The 15,540-nt window shown below is 46.4% G+C and overlaps 1 protein-coding gene across 3 annotated transcripts in view; it reads right to left on the bottom strand.

The window, feature by feature from the left end:
* Positions 1–15,540, bottom strand: part of LOC140385218 (coiled-coil domain-containing protein 102A-like) — a 711,322-nt gene that overhangs the window by 551,567 nt on the left and 144,215 nt on the right. For all 3 annotated transcript variants that reach the window (XM_072467126.1, XM_072467125.1, XM_072467127.1), the window contains exon 3: positions 13,498–13,721. In XM_072467126.1, the coding sequence (XP_072323227.1) occupies positions 13,498–13,721 (224 nt within the window). The remainder of the gene's footprint in view (positions 1–13,497; positions 13,722–15,540) is intronic.

The following is a 15,540-nucleotide window of genomic DNA, read 5'->3' as shown; positions in this document are numbered from 1 at the left end:
GCGGGGGACTTCCTCAACGCGCCGGCCCCGACGCAACATGGCACGGGGGTTCAGGGGCCGACCACGTAACAAAATAGGGCTGGGGCTGGAGAGGCCGGCCCGCCGATCGGTGCGCCCCAATCGCAGGCCAGGCCCCATCGAAGGGCCCCCCCCCACAGGCCGCCCCCCGACCCTGCACGCAGATTTCCCGCCGGCTGCGAGCAGGTGTGGATGGCGCCGGCGGGACTCTGGCCTTTCCACGCGGCCACTTGGCCCATCAAGGCCGGAGAATCAGCGGCCCGGCCGCAGACAGCAGCCCGCGACCGGCGCCGCGCCAAACACGCCGGCGCAAATGGCGCGGATTCTCCGCTCCGGAGAATCACGTGCCATCATCAGGGCGGTGTGACGCGGTTGCGGCGATTCTCCGGCCCGGCGCGGGGCTCGGAGAATCCCGCTTATTCTTTCTGCTTGCAAAGTAGAGTACCTTGCATTTATCTTTTTATTTTGCTTCCCGCTCATTATTTTAAGTAGAATTTACACTTGCTAGTTTAGACTCTGCGTGCCTCAGTAAGGATTCTTCGGTCAAATGGGTAGAAATACATGCTGGTGCTTCCCTGTTCACATAGATCCCGGATCCGATATCGAGCTGCTCTTTCAGACTCAGGATGCCCATAAGTTGCCATGCAAAAAGTCTGTAGGCAGTTGTAAGCATACTGGACAGCGAGTGCCTCTCAATTACTGCTGAAAACAAAACAGTGTTGGTGTTTTAGTCCAATGAGAACCCAGGGGCAAAATTAGGATACGACGCCGGAGAAATTGAGCTTTAGTAGCACTGCAAAACAGGCAATCAAAGAATCCCTACAATGAAGACTGAGGCAATTCGGCCCATCAATTCTGCACCGGCCCTTGGAAAGAGCACCCTGCTTAAGCCCATACCTCCACCCTATTCCCCGTAACCCTACCTAACCTTTTGGACACTAAGGGGCAATTTACCTTGGTCAATCCACCTAACCTGCACATCTCTGGACTGTGGGAAGAAACCGGAGCACCCGGAGGAAACCCACGCAGACACGGAGGGAAAGTTGCAAACTCCACACAGACAATCACCCGAGGTCTGAATTGAACCCAGGTCCCTGGAGCTGTGAGGCAGCAGTGCTAACCACTGTGCCAGCATGCCGCCCTAATCGCCAGACCAGTGATATGCCCCTGGTGAGCACTTGCTGGTTCGGCCATGAGAAGAGATCAAAATGTGGAAACAATAAGCACAAGAAACTAGTTGCTAGGTAATAGGGTTAATTCAACTTCACAGGGTATAAATGTTGGTTCACTGTGCTGTTAGGCAGAAAAGTCAATGCCACAAGGGTGGCACCGAGTCCAGAGGTGACGATTTTTGGAGTGTTGGAAGACCCGGGAGTCCAGGGGGCGAGAGAGGCTGACGTTTTGGCCTTTGCCAAATCAGGGGTATGGGTTAGTGACATGGCTGGGTTTCTCAGGCTTGAGAACGTCAAGTTCGCCCTGAGAGGATCAACATTAGTGTTTGTCCAGAGGTGGCAGCCATTTACCGATTTCTTTGGGGAAAATTAAGCTGTTAGCAGATACAATAGGTGGGAAGGGGGGTTAGGGAACGAGGGGGGGTAGGGGGAGATAGTTTAGTTCAGGCAGGATCATCGAGAGGAGGAGGGACTGGGGAATTGTGTGTATAAGCCATGTTGGCTGTGTATGATTGTTGATTGGGGGGGGGGGGGGAGTTATTTACGGAATTATGTTTACATTTGTATTTGTTGTTAAAAAATCATAAATTCCTTAATAAAAAATTTTGTTTGAAACAGAAAACTCAATGTCACTCCAAACGCGTGGCCAGCAGATGTTACGAGATTAAAATCTCACTTCAGACTATGCCCAACAAATACACAGGGCAAATACACAAGCGATGTTACTTGCTAATTTTGCAAACCTACCATGTAAGTATATGTAAGTATTTCCGGCAAGAGTGGCACGGTGGCACAGTGGTTAGCACTGCTGCCTGACTGCACCAAGGACTGGGGTTCGGTTCCAGCCCCGGGTCACTGTCCGTGTGGAATTTGCACATTCTTCCCGTGATTCCATGGGTCTCACCCCCACAGCCCAGAGATGTGCAGGGTAGTTGGATAGGCCAAGCTAAATTGCCCCGTATTTGGAAAAAAAAGGAATTAGATACTCTTAAAAAAAAGTTTTTTTAAGTATTTCAGGCAAACACTGAACCTGATTGGCTGACCATTGATTTGAATAGTTGGCAAGTGATGCACAGGGGTCATTCCGTAATACATTACCGTCTCCCGGTCAGTAACATCAAGTCAGAAAATGACACTTTCCACCTTCCAATCATCTCAAATTACTGTGAATTTTGTCTAGGAGCTTCCACATTAAACTCAGGAGTACTTCCCCATAAATGACTAATAATGAATAATACAAAATGCATTCCCTTGCCTGCTATTTTAACTGAAAGAGAAAACATGATATAAAAGCGTTAAACACCACCTTCAGTATGATAATGGTCTGCAGCTTTTGGAAACCCTCTGTCGCTGCATTTTTGATGTTAGCATTGCAAGAAGTGGTACTTAAGCTGTTACCATGACACTTTGCATCACAACTCTCAACGGAGGAATTGGAGTGCGTCCCTCAGGCCTGAACAAGCAGTGCTTAACGGACTCAAGAAATCAGACTGACCGACACATTGAAAGAGTGACTAGTATTTTCACAGCTACATGACTGGAAATCCACATCTGGTGCATTGTGCAGCAAAAAGGTTTACCGGGAAGAGTGGCTGCCTCAGAGCGATTATAAAACATCTCTTGCAGGGATTTGGATGTCATAACACACTATTAAAACAGAGCTGAGGCAATTTGTAAACTGATAAAGACTAAAATTCGGCACAGCCTCAAACTCATTCACCGAGGTCAATTCTTTTCACATGCAAATCCTGGCTGACATATTGATGGATGTTTTTATTCCGTTTATGGACCACCTTTCTACTGCTAATGACAGGAATCAGTAATATCCCTAATCTGAGATGATACGGGTGATGCCATGATCCAATGTAATTTCAGAAAATCACGGATTTATACCCCTGGTGAGTTTCTATTCATTAAGGAAACCTGAGACATTCTCTTTTCAAGAATTGTTTCCCACAGGGAGTGCAGAACTATCCATCATCCATAAAAGGAGATGAATATTCTGTGATCCACAAATTTTGACTCTTACGATGTTTAATTAAACGACTCTTTGTCTTACTTAACCCACAGGTTTTTCCATGGCGATTTGCCTCATGCAACAAAGGCTACTTAGGGGTGCGAAGGCCGGTCCACATAAGGGCGGCACGGTAGCATAGTGGTTAGCACTATGGCTTCACAGCGCCAGAGTCCCAGGTTTGATTTTGTCTTGGGTCACTGTCTGTGCGGAGTCTGCACGTTCTCCCAGTGTCTGCATGGGTTTCTTCCGGGTGCTCCGGTTTCCTTCCACAAGTCCTGAAAGACGTGCTATTAGGTAGTTTGGACATTCTGAATTCTCCCTCCGTTTACCCGGACAGGCGCCGCAATGTGGCGACTAGGGGCTTTTCACAGTAACTTCATTGCAGTGTTTATGTAAGCCTACTTGTGACAATAAAGATTATTATTTTATTATTTTCTCTTTCCTTAGCCCAGCGACACTGGTGCCAATGTGAGCTTCTCTCGCGCCTCATTGGCTGAGATTAACGAAAACAGCAGAGACTGGGAATTGAACTAACAGAGACCTTCCTGGTCTGTGATGCGTCGTTCAACCACTCCTTTTGTCCCTTCCTTTCGTTCATTCGTTCCGCTTATGACAGTGCAGCCAGTATTCCACAACTCCAGCCTGGCTTGCAGGGCTCTGCCCACATTACCGCCAGCAGCCACCAGGAGGAAATCCAGTGCAATTTGGGGCAAATCCCCCTGCTAATTTGCTCTCTTCACCTGTGCTGGGGAACCTGACATGCATTTGGCGCCACGCCTGAAGAAATAGCGGAAATCAGGAAATTGCTTTGTGTGATATGCCTGGAATGAAGCCACATTGAGCCCTGTGAGGATCAGCACACGATTGTGCTTCCCTTAATAATGTAGCTGGACTCCCAATTTATTGTAGTCCATGTCCATCCCAAGATATTAATCTGAGGTAATATAAATACACCAATTTGAGAGGGACACTTACTCCATATTTTGTATGCTCCAAATTAAAGATTCATTTTTAATATGCTTCATTTTGTCACTAATAGGCCATTGAAAAAAATGTCCTTTTTTCAACAGGACATCATGGTCACATGGTTCAGCTGTATGAACTTTGACCTGGGCAGGATGTGTGCCGCCCAGACAATAATACAGTGCCACTTATTTAGCACAGATATCCAGAAGCAGTCTGGAATATTATTGCTCATGGTGATGGTTGCTCCTTTCAAGTGATGAGACATTGTGAAAGTCATCAGTCTCTTTGACTGAAATCAGCTCTTATTTGAATTCTGGAATAAGGACATAGTCACCAGCCGCTAATTGCACCATTCCCCACGTTATTGATCATGGGTGCCTACAATCAATCAAGTGACGTCAATAGTGACGCCATTGAACTGTCAAACAAATGTTATTTGAGGAAAACCACGTTGACATTGTCCTTGAGAATTTGTTCAAAGAATAGTCAATACTTGAAAACACTGGAAATCTGAAACAAAAACAGAAAACACCGGAGATGTGCCACAAATCTGGCAGCACCTGTGAAGAGAGAAACAGAGTTAACATTTCCAATTAGTGTCCTCTTATTGAGACCTTTTTCCCGAGCTTTTATTATTCATTTTATTAGAAAAATAAGAATCATAGGATCATTCGACCCCTACAGTGGAGAAGGAGGCCATTTGGCCCATCGAGACTGCACCGACCCTGTGAAAGAGCACCCTACATGGCCCACTCCCCCGCCCTATCTCCACCTAACCTGCACATCTTTGGATTCTAGGAGGAATCCGGAGCACCCGGAGGAAACCCGTGCAGACACGGGGAGAATGTGCAAACTCTACACAGTCACCCAAGTCTGGATTTGAACCCGGGTCCCTGGTGCTGTGAGGTGCTGTAAAAAAAATAAAAAATGTCAAACCTTTGCTGCACTTTCCTGCTCACTAATTGTGTGAATTAAATACTTGTTTAAAAATTGTGACAAGTTCATTCATCAGTGCTCAGATCTCAAAACATGTTTGGGAGAGGATGACCTATCAAGGATAAGCCCAGAATATGACAGGGAGGAACATTTTTTCGATTGATTTGATTTTTCCTGATCTCTATGTATGTGTGAAACAAACAATTTTAATTTTGTGTGCCCCACACCCTCCGCCGACAGGGATCACGACGCGAGGGGCGCCATCGGTGGCATTGTAAGATCCCTATGCCGGGAAAGGCCTGAAAATTTTGGCCATGGATGCTAAACTTCTTATTGGTCAAAGCATCTAGTTGGAAATGTCCATCATTTTCCCAAACATTGAGGCTGGATGGGAAAAGGCCTTTGATTGGCCAATAATTTAAGAGCCTTAATTGAGGAAAGGGCGAGCTTCCCATCGAAGGCCCTCCCCGCCCCAGCGCAAAATCGCAGGGTTAGGGAGGGCAGGAACCCAGAGGGAATCCTGACTTTGCAATTTTGCGCTCCGCCCCACCTCAGAACCCATCAGGGGGAGTGCAAAATTCTGGCCAAGGACAATTAGGAATGGGCAATAAATGCTGGGCTAGTCAGCAACATCAACATCTCAAGAATGAATAAGAAAAAACACTATTTAACTTATAGTCCATGCCTGCTTCTGACTTCCAGTGCACTTGGTAAGAAAACATGAAAAGCAACTTTGTGAGTGATGAATATTAAAGGAACAAAATGTTTCCCTTTATAAAACAGAAATTTCAAAGTTCACAGACTTCACCCACATGCCACACAGCAAAACTAAGATCAGGAGTTAGAAAAGCAATAACTGGAAATTCTCAGCAGGTCTGGCAACCTATGCAGGGAGAGTTATAGAGTTCAAGGGCTCAATTTTAAATCAATACAAATGTGTAGGCTTTGAATGAGTTAAACTCCTGCCCAATGTGTTACAATCTCTGTAAAGGCTATTAACTTTTTAAAAGATATTTGAATTCCCAGTGACTGTCGGAAAGGGTCACACAGCAACATTTCAAGTTTTAAGACCTTAACTGTAACAAGCAACTGAAAATAACATTAATTAACCAGTATTTACTCGGCAACTTATAACTTGAAAGTACAGATAGATCTCCCATGTGACTGTTCACACAACTGACAATGCCCTGCCACAGTTATACATTCACTGCCCCTTAAGTGGACAGTTTATTTTTCTGGAGCCAGTCCAAAGCTATTCTCTGTTCTCTATGGTCTGCTCCCTCTTTTATTTCTCAGCCGATATCTTCCAATTCCAGAACTGACTTTCACTGTGAGGTCTATGCTGCAGATTCCTTCCTTCAAGCCCAAGCCAGGTGAATCTTCCAGCCTCCTTTAACTCCTTTAACTCCTTATGGACTTGGTATCTTCCATCTGAACATAAGCTCCCACCCACATTCCACATGGTGAACAATAGGGTCAGCATTTTCTCTGGTTTCAGGTGCAGGACTAGTTGCTTTTATCTCTTGCTCTCTCAGGTTCTTGCAAACTGACTTGTGGTTGTGATGATATCTTATGAAACCCTCATTATACTACAATGGCTTGCTATGGAATCTTCCCTTCCCAAAGCCCATCTCCAGGGCACATGCGCCTAGTGCCCATGTAGGAATGCTAATTAGGTATCTTCTAGACCTCCAACTCCATTCTACTTTGGAATGAAATAGATAGTTTCAAAAATAGCCATTTACAAAACCTGACAGTTCTAACAGAAAATAAAGGTTGGATTTTGTTTCTGAGACAGGTACTTCAATTTGGGAAATTTCTTGATTGCCCGGAGTAACATGACGAAAGAAAATCCCAAAACACAAGATTCCATCTCTCTGTGGGCTAGATGTCTGATAGAAATCAAATAAAATGCATTTGGACCTCCATCGAAATGTCGCACAAGCTGTTTGCGGTAGCTTTCTGACATTTATTTTTAAAGACCACATTGTTTCAATCAAGCTTGTTTGAGATTCCCGAGTGGCGGGGCCCACGTTTCAATTTCTTCTCACTCAAGGGGCTGATGAGCAAATTTCAGCTGGATAAAGTTTGGCACAACATTAAACATGATTTTTTTAAAAACAGGTTTGAAAAAAAACAACTTGCTGGGCGAAAAAAAGGAGTAATTAAAGACGAGTATTAGAGTGTCATAGGGTGAGAGTGCGTGTGTTCACTCACTCATCCTCACTCAATATAATGAGTGAGAACCCTGATACTGGGAGTAAGTCAGGCTAATGGACAAACTCTGACCCTGCACACACAGTCCCCGTACACAAGCTCCCTCCTCCCCACACTCTCTCCCCCTCACACCCTCTCCTCCACCGCATAGTCTCTCCCCTGACACTCTCTACCAACCTCACAATCTCTCTCTTTCATTCACACAATCCCCAGTCACTTCCTTACTCAGACACCAGTGGGCCCCGCTACTGCTGCCAAGTGTTGTGCTCTGGCGTGCCTGAGCCCCACTCTGGCCCATCTGGGTCCCTTTCCTGAAGCTTGGACCCTGCTCTCCGGCACCCCGCTCCCTGGGCCTCTCCCACCAGTCTTAAGGTCCCTGGGCCTGCTCCTTGGCTTCCCAGTCCATTGCTACATGGGCCACACTCCTCAGCTCCCAGGGTTTCGGCACCCCAGGCTCTGCTCCTTGGCCCTCAGGGCTCCGCATCTCGGTTCCCCAGCCTTTGACTTCCCAGGCCTCAGCTCCCTGGGCCCTGTTTCTTGGCCCCCTGGCCCTCGGATCCTGGGCCTCAGCTTCCTGAATACCAAACTCAGCACTACTAGTATTCGCTGCTCCGCGCGTCTCTCCTATATTTGCTGCTGATAGGTTCACTGATGCTCCACACAGAAGCTTCCATTCCCTGTTTGACGGGCATTTTGAAAACCAGCGGCCACAAAGATGGGCTTCACAGGCTGGGGGGCTGAAAACCCCTCAGCTATGTTAGTAGGTGCTGCATAATTCATTCTTGTGTTATTTCTCTCTTCTTCAGGACAAACCCACACAAAATTTAACAGGCACAAAGCCAATGAATTTGGTGATAATATGCAGGGGAGAAACCTTTTGTGGGCTGGATCATGAAGTCTGGGATGATTAAATTTAGTTCAAAGCATAAGTGAATACAAATGATCTAGTTATATTCATATTCTTTATTTATATTCTTTTCCCCATTAATATTGATATTTTCCCCTACACATTTCTCTGTGGTGCAATACACTCAATGGTTAGTATTTAATGTAGATGATGGGGGACTCACCCACTAGCTGGCGAGCCAGTGTGAGTTCTAGATCACCTCCTTTAGGGAAGGCCCAACTGCATTAAGCGCTAGCCAGGCACTTAACTGGGCAGCGACAGGCCTCTCCCGGGATCAAGGAACACTAGGGGTGTACGTCTCGCTCACCAGGAGCTACTGGCAAATCAGAGGTTCACAGTCCTTCACTGATCAGCAGCGCCACCAGGGGAGGCAGAGGATGCCGCCAACACCTCACCCACCTGAGGCCTAGGATCGCCGATGCACCTCTGCTCAAGTGGGCAATGGCGGAAGGGAGAATGACGGGGCGAAGGGTGGGAGGGGGATTGGGAGAAAGGGCAAGAGGTTGCCTCTCATTGGGGCCACCCATTCCCAATACTGGGGGCCCTTTGGTTAAATGCTTTTAAATGAGGGACCCATGGAAGCCTGCAAGCAAACATGCCAGGGTTTGGTTTTTGGGCTCATCGCATGGCGAGTCTCCTGCCTTGGTGAATAAAAGGGGCAGTGGGATCAATTGACTACCAGGTGAGAAGATCGTCCATGGACCTTCAAGCCATAGACTTAATCAGGGTATTGGCAGGATGGTGGTGGGGTTCCAGCTTGTTACCCTCCCACCTGATTAAACTCACCACCAGAAGGACAATAAATTCCGGGCAATTAATCCACTTTTGATTAAGCTACTGCCAGTGAATATTCTTGTGATATTCATATCAGCGATAGACATCAATTCAGACGAGACGCTGAGAAGCAGTGAACCGATGCTTTAATAAGCTAAATATGTGCCGGCCTGTAGCTCCTCCCGCACTGCAGGGATGACCCAGGTCAACAGGCTTTATACCTCCACAGAGGGGCGGAGCCACAGGCGGAGCCAACAGCAGCACCAATAATAACATTCCAACAGTACAACAGCAACAAGCAATAACAGAACAGCAATAACAATAAGTATATAAAACAGTGGAGATAACGATACTAATAGAACAGTAGAACAATAGTGAACATATAAATACAACAGCCTTACGTGGCCATACGTGGCTCACCACAACCAGCAACAGCAAAAGAGCCATGTTTCTCCCAATTATTTCCAAGAAAGTCTGTGTGCAAGCAACTTGCAATGATTTTTCTCTGAAGACTCGCGATAATCGAACTTCTTGGATCATTTGAGCCGCTCCCGGGAAACTCCGTCAAGCTCATTTACAAACCTCTGCTTCCCATCCGAAAGGCTAGGGGATGCAGGTTTTCTGAATTTACTTCATTTCTGAACTGACATAAGTGTGAATCCATGAGTATATTTATAGTTTATCAGCAGATTCCTTCTTGGAACAGGTCTCAGTCTTTATTTCTGACGTTGGACAGTGATTTTCTTGGCTGTCTTTTTAATTTCTCACCAGGAGCTATGCTATGCTTTTCTATCTCACAATGTTTTATTATAGGAGGTGTTGTGGTGCAATGGACCATGTTCCTGCCTCCAGGGGCAGGAGCTCCAGCTTCCAGTCCCACCTCAGGACTTGCTAAATTGCCTCTTAGTGGCCAAATGATGTGCAGATTAAGTAGAGTTATGAGGTAACCGGGATAGGGCGGGGGAGTGGGCCTAGGTAGAGTGCTCTTCCGGTGCAGACTCGATGGGCTGAATGGCCTCCTCTGTGCTGTGGAGATTCAATGGGCGGGATTATCCGTTCCTGTGTCTAAGTGATGGCTCGAATGGAGAATCCGCGGAAGGTCTATGCGTAAAATACCGGCGCGAACCTCTCACCGATTCCGGTACCGATGAGGGGCAAGTACCGGCACCGACCAAAACACCTGCCTCCCACGCCGAAAACGGCCGGAGAATTGCCGGGTCACGGGCCGCGCTTGCGCACAGCTGACAGCCTGCAGTGGTCGCACCGTGCAACATGGCTCTGGCCGTGCGCGGACCCTACCCGCAAACTGTGACCCCACAACCCACCCCCTGGCCACCCCCCACCAGTCCCCCAGTCCTCGCTGTAGCCCCCTCTCCAGCCAACGGCACGGAACCCAGTGTGGCAACGCTGGACATGGTCGGCAGCCGCCATGCCGGGTTCACGATTTGTGCGAGGACACGTGTCCCACGCAATTGGGAATTCAGCCCAGCGGGGGCGGGGCATCGCGAGTGGGCCAGCCGATGAGGCACCAACGGCATTGCGACTGCGCACGGTGCGCCTCACGACGCTGCTGGTTTGGTGGGGGCGGAGACTCGCAAACTGGCATCAAACCGGCGCTGGCCCCATTTCCGTCATCGGAATAGATTCTGAATCAATATTCCAAATGGAGTCTGACCAAAGCCTTATACAGCCTCAGAAGTACACCCCTGCTCTTGTATTCTACCCCTCTGGACATGAATGCTAACATTGTCTTCTTCACTGCCGACTGAACCTGCACGTTAACCTCAAGAGAATCGTGAACAAGGACTCCCAAGTCCCTCTGTGCTCCTGATTTCCTAAGCATTTCCCCATTGAGAAAATAGTCCATGCCTCCATTCCTCCTTCAAAAGTGACCTTACACTACCCTATACTTCTCCACATTGTATTCCATCTGCCACTTCTTTGCCCACTCTTCTAGCCTGTCTAAGTCCTTCTTCAACCCCCTGCTTTCTCAATACTACCTGTCCCTCCTGCCAGCCTGGCGCTGCCACCCGGGCACCTTGGGGGTGGTAGTGAAAATGTGCCAGCATGGCAGTGCCAAGTTGTCCTAATGCCAGGGCAAGAGCCAGGGTGCCACCCTACCTTGTCCCTGACCACCCAGGGGCCTCCAATGGCCTGGGAGACCCCCCCACCCAGCCAGGTGCCATTCTGCCTGGTCCATGTTTGTGTGTACCAGTACTAATTGGCGGCCAGCTGGGATCTCTTTGGGGAGGCTGATGGATGTCGGGAGTCGGTTAGATCTGGCGTCAGCACAGTTAAGTGGTTTCTTAAAACCATTTACCTGTGCGAGACTGGGTCCCATTGGGCGGGACCCAGATCGCAACATCTCGCAAAATCTGGTTAGGTCTTGCGAGGCCTTGCAGCCATAGGGGATCCCAGGGGAGGCCTCTCCCGGCATTTACCGCCCGTGTCCCGGTCTGATTCCAGCGGGACGCAGCCAGTAGATTGCGTCCTATAAGCTTTGTAAAGTCTCTCTCATGCACGTATAATTAATTTAATCTGCCCCCTGAGCATAGATGAACCTCCCAACTCACACGTATATTGCACACATAAAGGCAAATCTGAGGAAAGTCATCATGTAGCTCAATTTAATATTAATTTTATTCTTTCACAGGCATCCCTGGCTAGGCCAGCATTTATTTCACATCCATAATTGCCCTTGAGAGGGTAGCTTGAACCACTACTGTCCATGTGTTGTAGGTGTATTCACAGTGCAGTTAGGGAGGGATTTCCAAGATCTTGCCCCAGCAACAGTGAAGGAATGGTGATATATTTCCAAGTCAGGATGGTATGAGGCCTGGAGTGTAACTTGCAGGTGGTAGTATTCCCTTGCCCTTCTGGACTGTAGACGTCATGGGTTTTGAAGGTGCTGTTGAAGGTGTCAACAAGGGAGCTCCAGCCGTGCGCAGTAACAGCAGTGTATATAGTGCACACTGCTGTTACTGCCCACTGGTGGTGGAGGCAAAAAATGTTGAAGGTGGTGGATGGAGTGCCAATCATGCTGGTTGTTCTGTCTTGGATGGTGGTGAGCTTCTTGAGTCCTGTTGAAACCGCACTCATCCAGGCAAGCGAAGAGTATTCCATCTTGTGTCTTGTAGATGGTGGATAGGCTTCGGGGGGGTCAGGTGATGAGTTACGTGCCACAGAATTGCAAACCACTGACCTGTTCTTGTAGCCACAGTATTTATGTGGCTGGTCAGGTTCAATTTCTGGTCAAAGGTCACTACCTGGATTTTGATAATGGGAGGATTCAGCAATGGTAATACCATTGAATGTCAAGGGGAGGTAGTTGTTTTTGACAATTTCAAGCTTTCTAGTCCTCACCACACATCTGCCTCTCACCCACCTTAGCCCCTCATATTCCCCTTGCCAACTCAATGCCCGCACTCAATCAGTTTTCACCATGGGCAGACTTTCAGAGCCACGTAAAGTTGGAAAAGAACTTCTAAAAATCTAACGCAGCTCTCACTATCATAAAGACTTCATAGTTAAAAAAAACTCCCATGCATGAAAGCTTCAATGCTTTTAAACTTCCTCAAGTGGTTAATCTCCTATAAAAACAGATTTCCAATCATATTGTTAATCCTTAACTAGCTTCTTTAAGCTGTCAATAAAACTGTGAACTCAGAAGTCCCCTGCTGAGATAATTGAAGCTTTTGAAACTCAGCAAAGCATTCATACAAAATAGGCATTGGGGAACTGTCAATAAATAACTCTATTGAAACTTGAACTGCTACTACACTAGTTGGTCTGTCAATCAAATCAGCCCAAAAGAGATTTTCTTAAGCTATCACTCACAGCTGGAGCCAATTTTCTTTCATAGTTTAAAGAGCAGGGGATTTTAAAAAGAACCTCAGATCCCGTCAGGTAGACAAACCTCTTTAAGAGCATTTACATCTCCTCTGTTAATTTGTGTCTCCCACACTGCAGATTGAGATCTTTTCAAAGCTAAATTGGGGCCTGTTTGAATGGCCCTTCTGAGTTTGGGCCTCCTTCCCATGTGAATCACCCCTTTTCCCCGAATGGTAAAAGCGGGATCTGTCAGAAGTAGGAGCAGGACTTACACATCTGGATCCGCAGAGTCCACCTGACTCTGTGGGAAACCGGCCCTTTGCCTTTATCCAATCAAATATACAGGTTCTTCTGACTTTTTGATTAGTTCAGGCTTAACAATGGATATCATCCATCACATGCTTAACACGGTCCAATCCGATCGTGGAGCTATAAAAGCAACCCAGCCATGACATTCTGGTCCCAGGTTTGGATTCTCTGGTTATTCGGTTGACTAACTCACCCTACCTCCACTTATTTTTTATCCAGGAGTTCTCAATCTGATGTGCAAAAATTGAAATGTTGTCCCTTTGCCTGGAGTTTCGTGGAGGTTCAATTCTCACCACACAGTCAGAAAGCTGAGAATACACAGTAATAATATTACTAAATATTTCACCTACTCTCTTTCCTTCTGAAGTATTTTTTGCGACTCATCCAGGCGAAACTGTAAGGCCACGGATTTCATGGAATCGTTTTCAAAGGCTTGCATGGTATCTTCCAACAGAAGCTTGGATCTTTCAGAACAAACGGCAGAGTTACACAAACTCAAGGTGGCAGAAGACTCCAGACTTCGTCCTCCTCCACGTTGCTTATCTCTCAGCATATTTTCAATAATGTCAAAACCCTGGGGATAGACCACATCAAATCTTTAAAATGTTAAAGACACATGTGACATGAGTAATGCAGACATCTGTATTTTTAAATAATACAGCTTTGCTGGACGTTTTCCCAAGTACTGCAAAGGAACATTTCCAAGAACTTGTTACACTTTGATTTTGTTTAGGCTCAGGAAATGACTTCATAAAGTGCACCATGTGTGTCCCATTGTTTGAGGGACCTTGTCAATAATTCAGCCTCCGCTAAATTATGGTCCTCAAAATGTCCGCCACGGTCCCTTGCGATTACCGCGTCAGAATGAGAAACGACTGCAAAAAATATTTGCCTGTTGCCAAATGTTCACTTTGAGGAAGAGAAAGCTGAGGAGAATGAGCACGGCAAACAAGACCTTAATGTGGTGTCACTTAGAATGACAGACTTGGAGACTGGAGAAACAAGGTGAAACTTCTGAGGGGCTCTTTACCCTGTGTCAGATGTCCACATTTAGCTTCGTACTTCTACAATAATTCTGGCAAATTTACAAAAACATAGACTTGATTATGTAATCAAATTAATTCAAAAATCAAATATAAGAATCAGCAGGTTTTGTATGCCTTTTACGAACAGAAATTCCAATGTTTGTTCTTTACCCTGGCCCTCGTACCACCTCACCCACTGGTTATGTACATGTTGCACCAATTCTATTACTTCCATGCGAAAGAAAATGTTGCTTAAATTTCCGATTTACCCCCTCAATTGTAAACCAGGACCCTTGGCCTACAAATTCTCTGCTAAAAAGAAGAGGTTCTTATTTTATCCCTCTATTCCATATACATCTTAAAAACCTCTTTCGTGTTGAGTTCTGATTAAATAATAATAATCTTTATTGTCACACGTAGGCTTACATTAACACTGCAATTAAGTTACTGTGGAAAGCCCCTAGTCGCCACATTCCGGCGCCTGTTCGGATGCACTCAGAAAGAATTCAGAATGTCCAATTCACCTAACAGCACGTCTTTCGGGACTTGTGGGAGGAAACCGGTGCGCCCGGAGGAAACCCACGCAGACACGGGGAGAACGTGCAGACTCCCCACAGACAGTCACCCAAGCCGGGAATCAAACCTGGGACCCTGATGTTGTGAAGCAACGGTGCTAACCACTGTGCTACCGTGCCGCCCAATAAGGTATTGACTCAAAAGATTGGGGGTAATGTTACCCTAACCCACCCATTGTGAAACCAGGGTTAAAAGGCAGCTTTTACACCTCACTCAACATTACTTAAATGGGGAGCTAAATTGGGTGGAAGATAAAACCACTGCACCCAATTCAATCAGCTTCCAACGGATTTGGTTCAAATTGACCCCAATGCACTACCAGTCCTGCCGAGTGTTCCCAGTGTTCATTTCCGATTCCAGCATTTATGCAGGACTTTGATGTTTGTCCCCATATAGTATCCTGTCATAGCTCCATTGGAGAGAATGAAGTTCCAGTATAGACAACCTTTCTACATAGCTCAGAATTGTTCTTCTCTAAACATCCGTTAAGAATTCTACACCTTATCTCTAATATGGTGGCAAATATTGAACCCTGTACATTACAATGTGACTTAATTAGTATCTACTTGATCATGTTCACATATATTTGGATATATCATTATATGTTTAAGAATCTACAAATATCTGAAAGAATATTAAAGTTCACATTAAACTAATAACTACTTTTCATAAACTGGGTCGCTGAAATAATAATGACAGTGAAAATCGGGCAAAGATTTTTTACATAGTTTGGAGGATCACATTGCTGGGATGGCCACCGAGCGCTGAGAATACAGGAAAGAGACGAAGTGA

This window comes from Scyliorhinus torazame, chromosome 11 (genome assembly GCF_047496885.1).
Source record: "Scyliorhinus torazame isolate Kashiwa2021f chromosome 11, sScyTor2.1, whole genome shotgun sequence".
In the NCBI taxonomy this organism is placed as follows: Eukaryota; Metazoa; Chordata; class Chondrichthyes; order Carcharhiniformes; family Scyliorhinidae; genus Scyliorhinus; species Scyliorhinus torazame.
The sequence above is the reverse complement of the archived record's forward strand: the minus strand, read 5'-3'. Positions and strand labels throughout refer to the sequence as shown.